This window comes from Calidris pugnax, unplaced genomic scaffold (genome assembly GCF_001431845.1).
Source record: "Calidris pugnax isolate Ruff unplaced genomic scaffold, ASM143184v1 scaffold134, whole genome shotgun sequence".
Classification (NCBI taxonomy): Eukaryota; Metazoa; Chordata; class Aves; order Charadriiformes; family Scolopacidae; genus Calidris; species Calidris pugnax.
In genome coordinates, this window is record NW_015090873.1 from 431592 (window position 1) to 451756 (window position 20165).

At 45.0% G+C, this 20165-nt stretch overlaps 1 protein-coding gene across 1 annotated transcript in view; it reads right to left on the minus strand.

Moving 5' to 3' along the window:
• Nucleotides 1-1016: 1016 nt before the first annotated feature.
• Nucleotides 1017-20165, minus strand: part of RAB11A (RAB11A, member RAS oncogene family) — a 19478-nt gene continuing 329 nt past the window's right edge. The window contains exons 2-5 of the mRNA XM_014946116.1: nt 12180-12375; nt 11049-11242; nt 10028-10108; nt 1017-2792 (exon numbers count right to left, since the gene is read on the minus strand). Coding sequence (XP_014801602.1) covers nt 2653-2792; nt 10028-10108; nt 11049-11242; nt 12180-12375 — 611 coding nt within the window. The 3' untranslated portion in view covers nt 1017-2652. The remainder of the gene's footprint in view (nt 2793-10027; nt 10109-11048; nt 11243-12179; nt 12376-20165) is intronic.

Below are 20165 nucleotides of genomic sequence, written 5' to 3' on the forward strand. Positions count from 1 at the left end.
CAAAATCAGTTTTTGCAAAGCATTTCTAAGGCCTGTTTTAGTATTATCAAAGTTGAGGGGGGGGGACAGGACAGGGATGACGCAAAAGGAGTTTTTACTTTGTTTACCAGCACAAGCAGCAGCCCAGGACCTAACCCCAGCTCTGGTTGTTGGGAGGCGAGGGAAGAGCCCCATGCACACACACACACACACACACACACACAGAGGGGACTGTGCCCTCCCAGGGGTTGCGTTTGTTGCCGCAGAAGGAAGCATCTTGCGTAAAACCATGCGAAACCCAGAGCTGAGGTGGCAGCTGAGTGGAGCTGCTGCTGACGTGAATCAGAACAGGAAGCCAAGTGAAACTCATCCTGCATTTCCAGTTGACGAATTTAGAACTTGGCTGCTTTGGTAATTTGGTTAATTCCAAAATATGCTCCAGTCTGGGTGGAGAAAGCATAGTGAGAACAGCTCCCACGGCCCCAGCCCTACACCTCAGACTCTCCTGCAATGCTTAAAGGCCCAAAATTGTCCTTGTCCCCAGAGCCCCCGGCGCTGCCCCACGCGCTCTGGGGGTGACTGCTGCCTGCAGGGACACTGCACACAACACACACTGGCTCCTGCACCCCACTTCTTCTGCAGGACACCAACACGGGATTAAAAAAGCTTAAATCCTTTCCAGCAGTTTGCTGTCCCACTGGATTTTCTTACTGTTGGTGATGGGGGGAAAAAAACCCCATGTCTGTAAAAGGCATTGAGGGGTTTGACTAGAGCAAACCCAGACTTTCCAGAGTGTAAAAGCCTCCTGAAGCTGCCGAATTGCCACAGCTACGACCTGCCTCAGCCCCAACGAGCCACAAGCCTGGTCTGAGAAAGGCAGCAACTGCCTTACACGACCCTTTCGGTTCCCTTTGCGGGGGCACTTCCACTTCAGCACCTTCTCACAACCTGTTCCAACAAGCTCACTGGCTTCCAGTAAGTAAAAGAACCTCCAGGTCAAATCCCAGATCTCCCAAAAAGTCCACCCAACACCATACTGAGTCGTCCCCTGTAATTCTTTATTAGAATCATGGATGATTATATTTTAAATCAATCTAAAAAAATAATGAATCAAGGTACAGTACATGCATAAAATACAAAGTAATTTACAAACAGATCAAAATAGCATCTTCAGAACTCATACCAGGAGGAGAAATGGATTTAAAAAAACAAACAACCAAAGAAACAACAAAAAAACCAAGTGACCGACTACAGCAATGCCTTCCGTGTGCCTTACACATCATGAGCACCGCCAGACAGAAAGGTTGGGTACGAACGCAGCTGGTAGTGCCTACCCCCCATCTGGGTACTCCCAGTGGGTCATATCAGAGTTTGAGAAACGTCCCCTAGAATCAATTACTTCCCTCTAATCGTATAAATAACTGCAGGCATTTATTTATCCAACAAACAGTTCTTTTAAATACTGTAGAAACTCAGTGCCTATAGCCTCCAAACCTCAGTGTTAACGACGCGTTGGGAATAGCACGTACTGAGCGACACGCGTGACGGAAGGCACGGTTCATGGATCCCTGAAGGAGCTGATGGAGCGAGGATTCGCACTGAGCGACAGGCCACAGAAGGAAGGCATCCAGTAAGAAAACTACTCCAGATGTTTTTGTTAAAGAACACACATAACAAACCACTGGAATAATTTAAAAATGCCAGATGAAACAGAATCGAAAACTAAGACCAGGTGGCGGAAGTTGTTGGTTCATCAACTCAAGCACTTGGATATATATTAATATATGTGGCAAGTATTAATAAATGTGATATGCAATACGTGACAACACCCTTCAGGTCTGTGTGCCACGAAGGAAAAAAGGCATCCTCAAATCCTGATACCACCAGCACTGTGGAGGCCAAGCCTCAGGCAGCACAAAATCATGCTGCAAGTTCCGGGGTTTGAGTGACCCTTCATCAGTTGTCACACCTCGTGCTTTTGCTTTCTTCACTAGAGGCACCTCAGATGGAGTCCCACCAGCATCCCCCGGCAGCCTCCCAGCAGCTCGGCCTCACATCACAACCTCCTCTGCAGCAGGGGCCAAACCACAAAAGCTCATTCTCATTCACAGGTAGCAGGAACCCCACTGCTTGTTCACGAGAAATTTTTTTCTCCCCCATAATATTCTATTAAAAAAAAAACAACCCTTAACTTGACAATCTGAAGATGTAGCCAAAAACATTTAACTTACATTAAAATTGCACTTCAGAGCAACGGGCATTTCGTCAAGCTTTAGATGCAGTATGCAACACCTTAAGACAAGGAAATCCTGCCCAGAGATATTTTCCTAGTTAACCTGACAGTAATTGTTTCGTGAGGAGCAGAATAACATCTTCAAGCGCTCACTAAAGGTGTCTGTGCTCTGACTAGCGGGCATCCTGTTGGAAAGAGACCAGTTCAAGTTCCAAACAATTCACCGAACCAAAACCGACGAGTCGGTGTTTGGGAAAATACTGCAGCCACATAGAAGCAATAGATTTATAAACACTGAAATCAAAGTGTTTAAGACATGGAGAAATTCAGAAGGAATAAGCAGTAACTAAACACGAGAAAGTAACCACGAGAATTACAAATATATTTAAATCTTGGACCTGGGGAATATACACAGCCTTTTCAGGAAAGAATGAACAATTCTATATATTCTGACAGCACTGCATCTTTGGTTTGTTTTCAGTGGTTGGAGGGACGTGAATGGGAACCACGTTGTTGCTTGGAGACATATCATTTTCACGTCTGTCGGACATTTGCTTCTGGGAAACAATACGATAGATCTCTGGAAGATGAGAAAGAGCCAGTCATTACGCACACACCGGCAACACACCCTCAGCAAGGTAAGGCTGGGGGAAACCAGGCATAAAATACACAAAGATTTCCCATACTTTTGGAAATACGGAGGTAATGAGCAGAAGGGTTCACAAGGAGTTCAATCGTGATGCTTTCCATATTCAGAACATAAAATATTTATATTTTTTGCAAAAGAAATTAATTTTTTAACAACCATTTTTCCTTCCTTGAAATAAGAGTTAGCAAATGGACAGAATTCACCTTTTTTTTTTTTTTGCTAGCAATCAGAAAGTATGTGCCCCATCAACTCCTCCTGATGGCTCCTAGGGCTCCAAGGACAGTAGCTGCATGCTTGCTGATGTAACCACAGGTAACAGAAGGATTAAAAAGAACCACTCAAAATTTCTGTCTCTGCCTCTGCAAGGGCAATTTCTTCTCAGCATGTAAATCACCTCCAATAGCTTGCCTATCATCCAAGTGGTTTCAAATCTTCAGAAAAGGCTGAATATCAGAGCCCAGAAGGGGGGACTCGGCCCCTTAAGCAGAACACAAACCCTTTACAAAACCTGCTGTGTTAGCGCAGCTAAACTTCAAAACTAGAGAAGAAATATGGACTCCAGATGAAGAAATTCCAGCATAAATCAGAGAGGATGGGTTAAACTCCTGTGCCTTTCCCAGCACGCTGCCAAGTGGGGGACACCACACACCTGCACTGAAAGCCTTGCCCGGTTCCCTGGGATTTGTTAGTGGCCGATGGCCCGTGTTGAACGTAAACTCCGAGTAGCTACAGGAGACCTTACTTCAGCTGCACAGGAACAACGAGTACGGCATGTGTAGCACTTCACCCCCAGAAAGGAAATAGAGGATACCAAAAATAGAACATGGGGAACTTGCTTGCAAAATCTTAAAGCATTAAAGTTAAAAAAAAAAAAAAAAAAAAAACAGAGGGTGTTAATTGATGACAAAGTTCATCATGTTATTTTCAAGGTTAAAAAAAAAAAAAAAAAAAGCTTGCTAAACCTCAGTTTAATATAAGTTTGAATGTGTTTCAAGATTCAGCGAAAAGCCAACCCTGAAATGACAATGTCTTCTACTTTGCCCAACAGAAAAGCACGCTGGCAGCACAGACACCAGTGCTGCGGGGCAGCAGAGCCCCTGAGAGGAGCCACTGATGCCCACACACAATTTGCAGGGTCCAGCTCATTGTCCTGTTGAAGGTTTCAGATAAACACAGGCTGCAGAAGGTGAAGGTGTCTGCACTTCACTCCTCCACCCAGCAAAGCAGGGAAGAGCTCAGCTTACAAACAATTATGGCAAACCAAAGCCAAGGTCCAAGTTCTTTTGCAGGTCTGAAGTCCCTTATCAGCTGGCTAATGGCTGTCCAAGCAGGCACCTCGCCTGACCCCAATCCACGTCTTTTCCACCAGAACTTTGTCATTACTGAGTAGCCTTTGTTCACAATTTTAATGAGCTGCTCAGTGCACACCCTGACATCATTTCAGTGCTGGAAATCCAACAACCTTGAGCAGAGAGTCCTCTCTGCTGCCAAGGGCTGATCACACAGTTAAGCACCTGCTGTTACGACAATGGGAAGGGATGGCATTTAAGAGCTAAAAAGGGTCCCTGACAAACAAGGCTGGAAAACCTTGCCCTTGATGCAATAAGCCTGCGCTGATTTAAGCTGCCAACACAAACAGAGGAGAAGTAAAAGCAGGGCTGCAGGCATCCGTGGGGCTGCTGGCAAAATAAAAATGTCTTACGTAGATGCTGCGCTCTATCTGTGGAATGTACAAGTGACATTAACCTTTGCAAGTGGCGCCTTGAAAGAATCTGCCCGTTGGGCTCCAAACTGACAGCCCAGACTGAGAGAGGGATAAAGTGTTCAGAAAAGTGGATTTCATGTACACGTTCAGTTACAGATCAAGTCACTGAGGCAACCAAACAAAAGCTGCACACGTGAAAGGATGCTCCAGTTTCTCCCTTTCTTGAGTTCACTCGTCTTTCCAACAGTCTGACGCATAAGCGACTTCACAAGTTAAATGAATCCCCTGAAAGCAGATCTTTAAAGGCAGCAGCAACCCCCTGCGGGACTGTGCAGATAAAGATCAGGCTGGCCCTGTGGCAGCCACTCCAGCTCCAGCAGGGTGGGAGGAGCAGAGCTGGGAGAGAGCTGCTCCCCATTCTTTGGGACAAGTTTTCTGCTCCCCTGCCCTGCCCCAGCTGAGGGCAGAGAGCCAGGTTAAGGTTACCCCGAGCTGCCCCTTCCTACCCAATGGGAGAAGGCTCTTGCCACCTTCATTACTGGAAACTCTCTAGGAGGACCTTCAGCAGCAGCAATTCTCAGTTTTCCACAGAACTTTCTGAATAAGTTCATATCTGTCCCTAATGTGAGCTGTCACACACTTCCTTCCCCAAGCAAGGACTGGCAACCAGGGTGTCCTCTGGATAACACATCTCACAGCAAAGATCTCCAAAGCCTTAAAAACAATCTTAACAGCATCAATTCCTCTGCTGATAAGGGGTCTATCCCTTCTGTCTCCAGGAGCATTATTTCCATGGCCCCCACTTCCACAGCCTCCCTGGCAGTCCTGCAAGGACATTTAGCCACTGCGCTGCTTGAATTAACTTGCAGTAGCCACAAATTCGTTGCTCACTGCGGTTTTTCCCTCCTCCACGGTGCAAACCTTTGTGCAGCCACCACGGACCGCCCTAGATGAGAGCCTAAATGGCTAAAACCTGCCCTTCCCTGGCTGAGCTGCAACAGCCTTTCACCACACACAGCTGTGCTGGTGTGAAAGGGGGGGTGGGAACAGCTTCAACCTGCTCTCACTGGGGCAAAATGCCCAGCGGCAAAGCCTACACTGAAACCGGTCTGCAGCGAGGAACGCCAGGCTAATGAAGACATGTGCTTTTTAATGAAGACACTACACTTTATGCTCTGCTCAGTAACTGAATGAGACCTTATTAAGAGCACATTCAGCAGAATGCATCACTGCATAATTGCTAACTGTGTGAGACAGGCCTTGCACTGTAAGAGGGCTGGGAAAAAGTGACACTGCTGCCCAGGAGGGGCTTGTCCCGTCCTTGTCTGCTCAGCCTGCACTAGTGTTTCATTCATTTTTAGGTGTACAGAGCTAACAAGAGAGGAAATCCCTACATTTTTTGACGTTAATGCTCTGTGATGTTGTTTCCTTGGAGATGGGATTCCTTAGAGATGAAACTGCAGAACAGGGTATGGGAACAGAGACAGCATAGAGCTGGGCAGGGACCAGAGGCAGACCGGTTTACTTTAAGGATGCTTTATCCTGCTGTGAATGCTCAGGGTAGCTAGGATCATAATACCGGTCTCTCTCCTATTTGGCAGATGATACAAAGCAGCTTTGTGTGCACAACAATCAGCCCTTGACATCTAGACATCTCGTAACAGAAGAATTTGGATAGGGACCATTACTCTAAGCCACAGAAGGAAAAAGTCCCCAAAACCTTATTTGGAATCCTCAGCAGGACAGGAAGCCCATTAGGTTTAAGATATACTCCCCTCTAAAAATCCTCTATAATATAGGGAGGGGAAAGAATAGCTTCCTCCCCTTTCTTCCACCTGTAACAGCAGATCACATGCTCACTCAGGCTGCACTAACTAAAATGGATTCCTATTTCCCATGCCCAAAGCCATCCATTCAAAGTGGCTTAAGCTGAGAATCGAGGTGTGGTTAAGCTCAACACAGACCCTGCACCTCCAAGGAAAGTACTGTGTTGGCTGTGTTTAAGGGCCGTTTAGATGCAGTGCTGAGGGACATGGTGTAGGGGAGGACTTTGTAGAGTAGGGTAGATGGTTTGCACCTCCAAGGAAAGTACTCTTATGGGTTTCCATCACTGACCCAACCAGACCAGACCTTAGTCAGGACACCCTGTTCAGGAGAGATCTAAGGAGCTGTGTGAAAAGCATGAGGAGCAGGCTGGGCTGTCTCTGCGGTGCAGCTCCCAGCACTTATGAGTTTCCATCACTGTCCCAACCAGACCAGCTTCAGCAGGGCTGGAGAAGAAAGGAGTTTTGCTACAGACCTTAGCCAGGACACCCTGTTCAGGAGAGATCTAAGGAGCTGTGTGAAAAGCATGAGGAGCAGGCTGGGCTGTCTCTGCGGTGCAGCTCCCAGCACTGCAAAGACTGGCAGAGCTGGTGTGGCAGCATGCCCTGCCCCTTCTGTCAGCCACCTCCGCTCCCAGCCCGTGGCAAAGCCTGGTGGCTTCACCAGCCTCCTCCTTCAAAGGACAGCAGCGTTCCACCCGCAGGCACTGCGCTGGGAGGCAGCCTTGCCAAACACAGACTCTCCACGACTCCGCAGGGTCAGTTCTGAAAACCACATTCCTCAGATGACTGCTCCCCTCTTTCCTTCAAAGCAAACCATTAACAGAAAAAGCCAGCTGTGAAGTGTTATCGAGAAGTTTATTGGCAGAGCACAGGTCCTTAGCATGCCAGTCACAGCCGAGATGGAGCCAACCTGCTGCTAATGCATTATTTACTTCATCTTTATCTCCCTGAAACAGGAGCTCCCGTCTGGAGTGAGCCACATGCCCCCTAATCAGCAGAAGTGCTTCTTCCAGCAGAGTTGAACCAAGCCCTCCTGAACAAGGATCCTGTCCACAAACCCAAGAGCTCTTTACCCAAAACACCGTCAGAGCAACACGCAGGGAACACTGAAATTTGTGGAAAAGCAACAGCCTCAACAATCTGTCAGAGTCCACCGAGGGCACGTTTTAATCACTTGTTTTCCCATTACACACTGCTCTCCCTTACAGAAAAACTAAACCAGAAAAAAAAAAAAAAAACCAAAACCAAACAACCCCTCTGAGAATTAGAATCCAAACTAACTTCTGGAATAAAAGGTACTGTTTGAAGCATGAGAGGAGAGATAAAGAAACAACCTCGCCCATGCCCAAGAGGTGAACTGCTTCCCCATGGCAACAGCAGGGGATGGTCTGAGCGTCACACAGCGCTGGGGAAACAATGCAGCAGCCCAGGGCACACAGGAAACTTCCCACCTCGTCAGCAGTCACTGTTAGAGAACAGAAGGGTCCAACAGGAGATGGGGGCAGTGACCAGTTTATATTGGCTCTGACAGCCACCTTGGGAGGGGATAAACAACGTCTGATAAATTTCCAGTTCTGTTTTACTGCTGCTGGTGCCGAATGAGGATGGAAGTTAATTAACTAACCTTTGTCTGAGAGCCCTGATCTCTACTGAAAACTGAAAGCACAGCCAGCAGGCTGTTCCACATTACACACAGTACTGTCGGCCAGAATCTGACCTCAAAGCTCAGTCTAGGTGCTCCTGAGAGGAGAGGGGCTAACAAGGACACATGCACAAAGGAAGAAGTTTAAGGTTTAGCAGTTACAAGTAAACAATAAAAAAAAAAAGTCTTTCTCCTGAAAAATCCATGCCCAAATTCATGAGCATTTTTGACAGGACTGTCTTTAGGTAGGTGAAGAGACCAGGTAATCCAGCAGGTATCCCAGATACCATCACATTCAGCCACTCCTTTGCCATCCACCCTCTGATGGCATAAGTAGTTAGTCATGTAGGAAGTAAATGTGTAAGCTAACACAACTTCTCTCTTTTTTTAATTTATGCAAGGTTGAATTACAACCAAATGACTACACCGAAGTTAAAAGGAAACCACGTGGTTCAGCTGAAGAGGAAATAAACTCAAGTGCTAGTCCTGGCATTGCATGGAGCAGTGAAAAGACAAGCATCCCCACCACTGTTGATTCATCTAACATGGACACACCTTTTTGCTAGTATATGGACAGGAGCACTACTGCTGAGGAACCCACTGTAAAACACACACAACAGAACCAGAACCCATCAGAGGCCTCTTACAACAAAGGATAAGACAAGAAAGAGATGAACACAGACAGCTAATACTCCAGAAGGCTAATAACTCTCTCTCTTCACTGCTAGAGTGTTCATAAAGCATTTCAAACAACTCAAAAAAAATGCTACAGAATTTATACTTTTATTACAGTAAATATTTTCCTAGCTGCCTCCTCCTTGTGCATGTTCCAGTATAGCTAACAAGTACTTTGTAGTATGGTTTTAAAAGAATGATTAAATTAGATTCAAAACCAACTAGTTGCCAACATCACAGCAATGAGATTCGATTAACAGAAACACATAGCTTAGAAGTGGGGCCACTGCTCATACCAACCAGATCGTGTAGCCTGGCACATGCTACACTGGGAAGAAGGGAATTTAAATTTGCAACTGGGAAACACATTGGAGGCACACAGAGAAAACAGAGAGACTCCCCAGCACACCTAGAATGGAGAGACATAACAAAAGAGAGGAGTCTCTCAGATGTTTAGAAGACCCAGCCTAGAGATTTGGAGAGGCATTTGCCAAAGCTGGGACTGACAAAAGCTCAAAAAAAAAAAATCACACATGCCACTGTTGTCCCACTGTGCCCTGCCTACAGCTGATGGGACACACAGCAATACAAAAGTCCCATGACAGCTAGTGATTTCCACACCAATTAGGGAATTCCTACCCTAGCCTCTATAAGCCATGCTTAAGTTATGGTCCCCCAAGTAGCAGCAGTTGAATGTCTCAGATTCTTAAGTTCTGCTTATCTAAAAAAGGGTTTAAACATAAAGGAAGTACTTTATCCAGAGAGCATTAAAAAAATGCAGCACTCGCTGCCATCACGTCACAGAGGCCAAAAGTTCAGCCAGGACTATTAAATGCACTAACAGTGACTACCTGGCAGCTCAGGAGTCACCACGTCTCAGCCTACCAGCACTGTTCAAAGGAAGGAGCTTTACTTTCTTCCCTTTTCCCTTGGCATCCTCTATGGTGACCATTTAAGATGGAAACAAACTAGATTTGACTTCTCCTCTGATAAACAATGGCTGTTTTAACTTGATGCTTGCATGGAATAGTTCTCTCCCATGGACACTCCTTACATCATACACAAAGGGGAAACTGAAACATAAACCAGGCTGACCAGAAACCTGGGGCCGATCAAAGTGAAGAAGGATTCATTCCTGAGCTCAAGGCTGGCCTTTCAACTGTGACACTTTGAAACTGGACTCCAAATCTTATGGCTGAGAAGAACGATTAAATAGCAAAATTTTAAATGCTGTATAGTCAAAGAAATGCCCATTTGCATTGTATCTGAGCAGCCTTCTGCCCTTCCCCCTTGAAACACAAAGCACGAGATGACTCACCTGTCAGAATAGTCTGGAAAGCTGCTTCCACATTTGTCGAGTCTAAAGCAGACGTCTCGATAAATGACAAACCATTTTTCTCTGTGTGGACAGAAACGCTATAGTTAGAGGGGTACCTCATATATCTGTCTCCCATCTGGAAGAACTTCTCTACCAGGGTATATTTGTGGTGCTCCTGATGAGACGCACAGGTATCAAATATAAAAAACTGAGGGTTTTTCCCCCCTTATGTGAATTTACACTCATCCTCAAGCACAGGGATCAATCCAGTGCTGTGTTACTTTGAGGCACACCTTCCTGCATCACTGAAAGTGAGAATTTGTTGCACTTTCAAGAATTGTGTGAGGAAGCTTCCTTGGATTTTCTTTAACCTCATCAAATTTCTCCACCTCCCACCTGCTGGTATGTCATGGCAGTTATTTAAGAGGGCTAGCCCTATCAGGGAATGACAGTCCTCTGCCTGCAGGCAGGGATCCTCACTGGCCATAAATCTGGCAAATGCAGAGACAGCAAGCCTTAACATAAGAAACCCAGCTGCACTCCTGGATGAAAGAAATTTGGCCTAAAACAAGGCAAGATTTACAGAAATTAGAATTATTTTTCACAGATCTTAATTATGTAACAAGTCAGAAAGCTGGTTTAATGAGAATCTGTTGAGCTGCAGGCATCTGCGTAGCGCTCCAGATCAGTTGGTACAAAGAAGGCAGTACCCAGGTGCAAAGCTACCACCATATAAGAAATGCAAACCTAAAGCCGTAGGCAGTTTCTGCAAGAAAAGCAATGCATAGGCAAGAGAATAAATGCAGTTTAAAATTTTCAAGTGTGTCTGGCTCATTCTTGAAACCACATCAGCATGAAGGCTTCTATTTTGACTGAATTAAAGAGAGGGAGACACCAGTATGTGACACTGAGGGACATCACCAGCAGCACTCTCTTTCCTCCTACCAGCACACTCCCGTATCTAAGACCAGGTAGGCAGATCCCCAGACAGAGTTAGGAAATGATTTTTGAGTTCACCAACCTGCAAAAGCTTTGGCCTCATCTGTAGGGACTGCTCTCAGGTGGCGCAAGTCGCTCTTGTTCCCCACGAGCATGATTACAATATTGCTGTCAGCGTGGTCTCGCAGCTCTTTCAACCATCGCTCCACGTTCTCGTAAGTGAGGTGCTTGGCAATGTCATACACCAATAGTGCCCCTACAGCTCCACGATAGTACCTGTGGGGGAAGAGATGTGTTAGGAGAACCAGCAAGGAACATGATTCAAAGTGACAAGTTACTGTGCAATAATGGGAAATAGCTAACTAAGACAGATGTATGAAAAAATACCCAGAAGCAGGGTACGTGGGATTTGAAGCCAGACTAGGGTTGTGGCACAGGACCCCCAGAGCAGCTGTGACAGCACAGAGTGTAGGGGGTAAGCCAAGCCCCAGGCTTGTGGGGAGAACCCTGCACCCCAGAAATGAAGCTCTGGAATCTGTGGGGACCTATTGTGACCTTCAAGCTCTGATCCACTCCTAAAAAGTCTCCCCCACCCATCACTGTGGGTGCAGTACGGGCACAGCCCTTAGTGATAGAGAGACTTTAGAATGACTCACTGGATCATAAAAAAGTCAACCTGATCTACTCCCTTTACAAAAGGCCACAGCTGGTCTCCTTTCAGAGCAGAGAGGGGCACAGTAATGCATTCACAAACAGAAACAGGCTGTGTTCTCCCACTCCCACCCCCAGCTTTACTTAAATCCAGCTTTTGCTATGCTATTTATTTTTTTTTCCCAATAAAATAAGCAAGCAAAGTGAGCAGTCTTTTTTTACTGCTGTTACAGGAGGGTTTTCTGGTCTTAGGTTACCACTGATAAAACCTCCACGAACACTGATACTACTTTATCAATCGCTTGCATTGAAATGAGTCTCTCAAAGCTCTTGCATTCCAGGCTTGAAAAGCCTCCAGGTACACACCAGGAGAGCACTGAGAAGTAAATCAGTTTGTACAGGGACACACTCTATCAAGCTTCTGGACTGAATATTTTAAGCTTCCTTTCCCCCATAGGTTGGGGATATTACACAATAAAATACAAACACCTCCTGTTTGCAGTTTCTGAGGAATCGGAAGGGGCCAAAATTACCCTCTTCAGCCACACAAGCTGTCACTTACGCTGATGTTATAGCTCGGTATCGCTCCTGCCCTGCTGTGTCCCAGATCTGAGCCTTTATTGTCTTCCCATCCACTTGAATGCTCCTTGTTGCAAACTCTACTCCGATGGTGCTTTTGCTTTCCAAGTTAAACTCATTGCGAGTGAATCGAGACAGAAGATTACTCTTGCCTACTCCAGAGTCTCCAATCAGTACAACTACAAGACAAAAATGACATGAGAATCAGATTCCAGATGCAGATAATACATTGACAATCACCTGCAATAAACATTTACTTTCTGGAATGAAGCATGAATGAAAAGAATGGCAAAACCACCACCCTGGTCATGGCCCTGCTGTCCAAGTGTTGGTATTTCTAGAGAACCAGAGCTGCCACATTCACCAGCATTTTTGAACAGACGTTAAGACTCAACTTTTATGTGTTACAGACTCCTTTGCCCAACATTCCTCCTCCAGCAAGAATATACAAAGAGACAGTTTGGACTTCACATCCTTGTTAGGACACTAAAAAAACACAACAACAAAGAAATACCCACACCATCCAACTGAAATCTGTTTTGCTGAAGTCCAAAACACGGGGCAGGCAGCAGACTCTGCCTGCATTTTACACTCTTCATACCTTTGCAGAAGAGAGATTCCCCACTGGGACAAAAAAACTTGTGAATGAAAAAAGAACCACTAAACCACCAAAACCCCACAAGACCACCATCACCCTGATGGACAATTTAGAAATGTTAGCTGAGCTACAACACTCTGCAGCCCCTGGCTGCTGCTGCCACTCTGGCCACTTTAGGCCTGAAAAAACTGTTCTAAAATGCTGCTGGGGTATTGCTGGCCTCAGAACCACCATCTTCCACTCCCCATTCCCCGACTCAGCTTGACTCATCACAGCACCAGTGCCAAGGAAACTAATTGGAAGGATTCAGCTATGCCTGACAAGAAATTGACAGAGGGTTTAAAGTCCAGTTCCTCCAGGAAGACAAGTGTCACGAGGATTGGCTGCAATACCTTGTAATGCTGAGTTGGAAGGTGCAAGTTTCAGTGTAACTTAAAACTCCCTACCAAGATGCAGGCCAGTGGATGAAACACATTCCCACCCCCGAGTCACACCAACAGGAGCCTCTCGGGATGATCTTACACCCTCAACGAAGATAAGGTACTGAACTGGTATAACAGAAGGAAATGGAGGAAAAAAGAACACGAGTGAGATCCTTCAGAAGAATGACTAAGAACCTTAAAGTTCAGCAGTAAATCAAAGCCAGTTAAAACAAGAGAGTGTATGCTCAATTGACAAAGAAAAAAAGAGTGTTGTGACTATGCTTGTTTTGAAAAGGCAGAAATACTCGCTCAGTAACATACGTCATTTAACAGTTAAGACACTGCTGTTAACACAGTGTTAAAGAATCTGTGTGGTACAACAGAGGAATGAGTGCACCAAACATGCTTCCATCACATGAGAAACCCCCCACTGAGTCTTAGTCTCAGCACAAACACTCCCATCTGCTGCTGCACCACACCGCAGCCCTCTGAGCACCAGCTTCTATTTAAATAATGCAAAACAATTCTGACAAATGGCATTTTCTCTGACTGGAAGGGCAGAGAAGCACCTTTTAAACACCCTCCATAAAATGAAAATTGCAGCAAACGCTGGCTGCAAACATGGCCTTGTAGAGAATACTTCATCAAAATAAACATCTTTGCAGCTTCCTCTGCCAGCTGACTCAGCACGCAGCCGGCCAGGCTACAGCGGCGGCGTAAAGCAGAGAGCGTCCCCGTTAACCACTTCTGTTTATGAAGATCACAAGTGCAGGTATTTCCATGCTGAATGCAAATAGGATCCTGTCTTCCTACGTGACGGGTCAGCTCTGGTTGGTGTTGGTGCCCTGACACAGCTGAACAGCTCTGCGGGCATGGAAGATGCTCAAGCCTAATAAACTTAGTGTGGGGGACAGAGCACCTAATTGCATCATCACCACCTGCCAAACTGCCATGGCTTTCCTCTGTCCTTGGTAAATAAGTTCTCCAATACTATTTTGGCGGGTTTGGGTCACAGTTTTAGATGACATCATATTTGTAAACACTGGGACATGTTACAAAGAACAAGTCCCTACGAGGCAAAAGTTGTCCGCTGCCCTCGCACACCTGAGTCCTGCTGTCACCCAGCATCAGCTCTGGCAGCAGCCAAAATCTTCTCTAAACAAGAAAAATAAATCTACACACATAATTTCCTTTTCCCAACAGGATGCCTCATATACCTGCTAAGTATTTATTCCCTTCAAACATATTTTTGTTGTTTGGTGCATATTTCAAAGACCAGCTTTAAGTCATTTGACAATAGACTTATCATTTTAATTCTTCTGCCAGGTTTTTTTCCCTACCTTGTCTGAATCCCATGCTGCTTATGCTCTGAATGGTTTCCAGCACCAGATTAATATGTCCCAATTAAACGGGGAAAATATTACACTTTCCTCCTTGATGTCAGCTATTTCCTCTGCTTAATTGGGCCACTGCAGCTCCTCCTGAACACGGACACAAGAACAGCTTGCGATGTCAGCGGGTGCCTAAAACTCCTCACACTTTCTGTATTTCTCTCAGTCTGAGCAAGTAGCACTCCTAGAATACAATTATGGACTGAAACAACTTTAACAGTCACTCAGACTGTATTATTGATTTTAATTTTGCTTTCCTTATCAAATGACCTCATCTTGATATTTTATACTACACAATGTTCCCATGTATTATATTCTCAGCCTAGAAATACAGCAGGAATGACCCTGGATGCCCAAGTCCCACTCTAACTAGCCCAAGCAAACAGTTTCTGGGAGGGAAATGATGTTATCTAACTTCCATGTTAAAGCTAATTGTTCCTGCACACACACTTCTATTGGGCTTTTCTTCCAGAAACTCACTCCTAATGGTTAGAAATTGCCTTCTAATTTCCAGAAGAAATTAGTGGTCAGCTGATGGTGGTGCTCATGTGCCAGCATTGTCCATTAGCTTATTAGTTTCTTCTCCCATTGGTGTTTATACTGGAGTATTTACAGAAAGCAACCACATCTTCTCTCAGCTTTGTTCTACTTGCTAAATAAGCCAACCTCTCCAATATTTCCTTATAAACAGACTGTCCATTTCCCCAAACATCTTCCCTACCAGTTTTTCGGTTTCCTTTCCATGCAGTGAGAAGAACCCCACACATCACTCCAGGTGAGATCTCCCTCTGATGTCTACAGGGACTGTAATATTTCCATCTCTACTAGGAAAATTGAACTGGAATTACCTTTTCGTGACCTTGATGGCTCAGACTGCCTGTGGTTAGATCTAATTGTTCTAGCTTTCAGTTGGCAAGCTCTGATGGCTCCGACTGCCTGAGGTTAGAACTAATTGTTCTAGCTTTCAGTTGGCAAGCTCTTACTTTACCAAATTCTTATGAACCCCAGGTGTAAAACCTTACATTGGGAAGAACACTCTGTTTGGAGGAACTGCAGTCCTCATCAGAACACAGCCCTTCAAGTGCTGAGCTACAACTTTCTCCTGTACCACCCAACATCACGTCATCATCAAATTCCTTTACTACATCAGCACTGGAAGGAGGAATGTCTGGAGGAAACATTTAAGCTAATTCAGCCACAAGACCTATTCTTGAAAACCTCCATCAATATCCTTCTTCAGACCAGCACTTCCCTTACAAAAGCAGCACCTTAGAAAGCTTCGCCATCAAGGGAGATTTGTATTGGCACATCCTGAAAGTGATCTCCCTGCCCCAGGTGACAACTACCAGGCCATCATTCTCACTGCTTTAGCGATGTGCCAATTCAGTACTTGCAACAACGTGCTTTAAATCAATGCATTTGAGTATCTAGAGCATTAACACCCCCAAACAAGAAAGAAAAATGAGTTTGAAGTCCACACTACCGTATAAATTTCATTTTGTAGTTCCAGTTTTATCTCTGCAGAAGACCAAAATAAGAATTCCATTTCCTAAGGTGCACGAAAAGCAATTTAGAGAACTACATCAAGGCAGGATTATTAATTTTTCACCAACATTCCAGCTCACTCATCCGATTTTTATTTCTGTTAAACCTCTTAGTTGAAATTTTCAGAAAATACTGTAATTATCTCATGAAATGTGTTATTGACAACCTAATCAGGTTGAAAATAGGAAGTCCAGCACCCCTAGCCTGTACTGTTTATGGTAAAAGTTATTACACAAGTTGCATATTCCACAATTTTAACCAAGGACACGAGCACTAAGGGATTACAGTGTCTGAAAACACTTCTCTCTGCATTGAGCTCTGCTATCAAGAGGCATATAAATAAAGAGCCTGGACACACCTTCATGAGCTCCAGAAGAACCTGGTGATGAACACCTCTGTCTACCCTATTCAGTTGGACTTTAAAGACAATGTTAATAAGATGACCTGATTCTACACCTTGTAGGTAACTGGTGATAAACTTAACATGATCGTGCCTTATATAAATCTGCCTCTTCACCTGTGCCCTGTTTTATTCACTCATTCCCCATCACAAAGAGAACTGGCATCTCAAAGGCACTTTGAGGGTGTAGGGGTCATTTGTTAACTTGTACATACAACATGTAACACAGAGCTGGGACTCCACACACCTCTGTAGCAAAAGGGCTAAACCATCTAAGGTTTATTATAGCACAAAAGTGTCTCACATCTAACACAGCAAAGGCACAGGACTTGCTGCAGTTGTAAAAACCAATAGGTGTCACACAGCCACTTTTCCCTACACAAAACACCTAAGAAGAAATGTGTTTCCCAAAAGCCAAACCAACAAGTTTGTTCAGTTTCAGAGCATTTCCTCAATGACAAAGGGAAAAGTTGGAGAAACGAACATGAGGCAAAGTAGGAAGCAGGTAACTGAAACTGGTTTTTTTCCTAATGCTAAGCTGAATGTCACCACAAGTCAGGTCCATGTTCAGAAATGAGAAGTCTGACCCCAAATCCAGAGTTCCAAATGGTCAAGGTGCAGACATAACCCTCTTGAGATTTGTCCATAGAAAACAAAGAAGACATCTTCTAGAAGTGAGGGTTACTTTGATAACTACTTATCTACTGCAAGTACATTACTTTCATCAAAAAGAGTAAAAAGCTCCTGCGTTTAAGTCGGGCTTAATAAATTAAGTAATATCCTTATACCACCATTATTTTTTCTCCCATTAAAATTAGAGCAAGATCTCTACAAACTGGAATTCATAGGTCTTGTGTTTCCTCAAGTGCAGTGCTGGGAACAGTAGGCAATACTCTCAGCTGAACCCAAAAAGTATGGAAGAATACAGAGACACATGTAGCTGGACAGGAAGAATTTACTAGAAATCATCTTTTTACAAGCTAGGCTTAAGCTTTAGTGTTGCAACAGAGTCAGGAGAGGGGTATTTTGTAACAGGCACTGTGATTTTATGGTACAGAGGAATAGATGGGCTCAGCTTACACCCACCAGCACTCAGCCAGATTTTGATGTACAGCTGCTGTCAGGACAGAACCAGGGCTCACATAAACAGACAGGCAGCAGTTGAACTCCAGAGTAGTAAAAGACAGCCAGGCTAGAGAGTATCACCCGATTATCTTAAACCAAGTTAAACTCTGAACTCAGCCCCACCAACTTACCACATCCCTTGGAGTTCATAAACCCAGAAGAACTGTCCTACTGGATTAAGTCTCTTACAGACCAACACCCAGTCAGACTGCCAAAAACTTATGTCTGAGAAACATGTGTAACAGAACAAACAGGCTAATCTTGGTCCTAGCGAGCCCTTACACCTTCAAATAAGCAGTACCTTCAGAGTTGCCACTGTAACCATCACACTGAAACAACAAACAGACATTTTTCTTCCTCTATAAACGTGTGCAGTTTTTCAAATGCATATATAGTATTTATGGCAACGCACCACTCCAAAATTTGCATATACATCTGTGGGACTTTATGTCCTTCTGTTTTCGCCTACTGCTCAATAAAAGAAGCACTACAGATATCCACAAAAATTATGACAAACAGTAGATACTTTGCCTATTGGCCATTATCACTCACTGCTTTAATTTCTATAAAGTTGTATATCACTTCAGTATAAGGGAAATTAATCAATTAGGTGTCTCTTCTCATTATTATGATGCCCTTCTCCATCTGTTTAATTCTACAACATCCCTTTCAAAATGGATACGCCCGTTCTGCCTACATTTGCCCTCAATCCCCAAGGTGCTCACATCTCAGATTCAAACATCAGCTCAACATTCCCCTTGAGTTCTCATTTCCTTTTCCAAGAGTTTTTACCTACCTCTTACCCTTTTGACCAGTGCCTGGTAGGAGACAGCAATTTCAGAGACCTACTCGCAATAATTTCAAGAGCGTTTCAGAGCGGTGACAGCTTGTTTACAACCACCATCACCTTTGGGAAGTTACAAAAGTTTCCACAATGTGCATTACCCTGCATTTGTTATGTTATTTCAGCTGCCACATTAATCCCATTGCATCAACTTCCTGCAGTCGACTTTAGCTTTGCAAAACTCCACTCACTCATCTTCACAACGCCGTTTTCATCGTATTCCCTGCACTCCCAACAGCTTCTATAAACTAGTATAAGCAGAAAAAGCTTTAGGAGGGGCAATCAATTAAACTAGCTTTGAATTTTTCTATATAACAGGATCCTAACTGAATTATTTCCCAGTTATATAAGGAAGTAGGTCTAATAAAAGCTAGGACCTCTCCCAACAAACTCTGCGTCACTGATATTCCCAGGCCTTCACAGCTAAAACATTAATTATAAGCATACTGACAGAATTGTATGAACAAGTAAAAGTAAAGCAATGGTTTTGATAACTTGCACACATAAGTACCTACAATAAGACTGCTCGATGCAATTGAACTCGTGGTCAGCCAGGCCCTTGCCAACGCTGCAACCTGAGAAAAGAGGCCCTTCTTGGGAATTCCTGATTTGATTTTAATAGCAGTACAGATGACTGATTTATAGTTAGAAATAATGCCACTTTCCACAAGGCAATTGGCTAAAACGGAAAACAAAAAAAACCAAAAAAGCAATTCCTCAAAGTTATTACAGGAGTTTAAGGGTACAGAGAAAGAAAATCACGTTTTCCTTTACCTAAGTTTCACGATGACAAGCACTGGGTCTCTCACCATTACAATGTAACAAGCAACACTCTAAATCCTAAATTCAAATTCACAATTCCACATTGCAATAAACAACTACTTTTTACAATACTTTGCTTGCTTTTGCGTGAGGATTTAAAAAAAAACAACTGGATGCCCGACTTCAAAACATGAGCATTTCCACGGACGCTTCACAGCAGGCCTCACCAACCTTTCCAGTATTTCACTCTGTGGGGGGAGTGATAACTGAGTTCTTAACTACAACTGCAAGGTTTTAACTCGCTGCTGTAGGGCAGAGCAGAGGGGCATCGGTCCTGGAAAACAAGGTTTTCCTGCCTTTTTCTGCCGGGTGCCACAGGAGGTGCCAGGCCAGAACCCGAGAGGGCTGGGTGTGAAACAGCAGTTCCAGTCACCCCTCCTGAAGGGCTGAGAATGGAGAAGGCGGCGAATAATACTATTTTATTAAATTAGCTGCATCATCTACCAACGCTGAGCGTATAAATCCTTCACTTGACAGCCCTATTGAATAGCTGGAAAAGGAAATAGCCCTTATCGGCCCCGGGCATCCTGACTGGGGATCTCTGCTCGCCCCCCCCCCTCCCGCCGCTTGGCCCTCGGGGCAGAAACCCTGGAGAAGCCGCAGCCCCGCCACGGAAACCAGCCCCAATCTGACATTTCGGGGCGATCGCTGCGAGGCCCAGCCCGCCCCCGGCCATCGAGCTCCACAACGGCCCCCACAGCAGGGCTCGCCCGTCCCCGCCGAAGCACCGGCAAGGCCGGAGCCCTCCCTCCGCGCCCCCCCCCCCGCCTTAGGGGGCGGGCACCCGGGGCCCCCCCCCGCGCCCCGGCCCCCCTTGCCTGT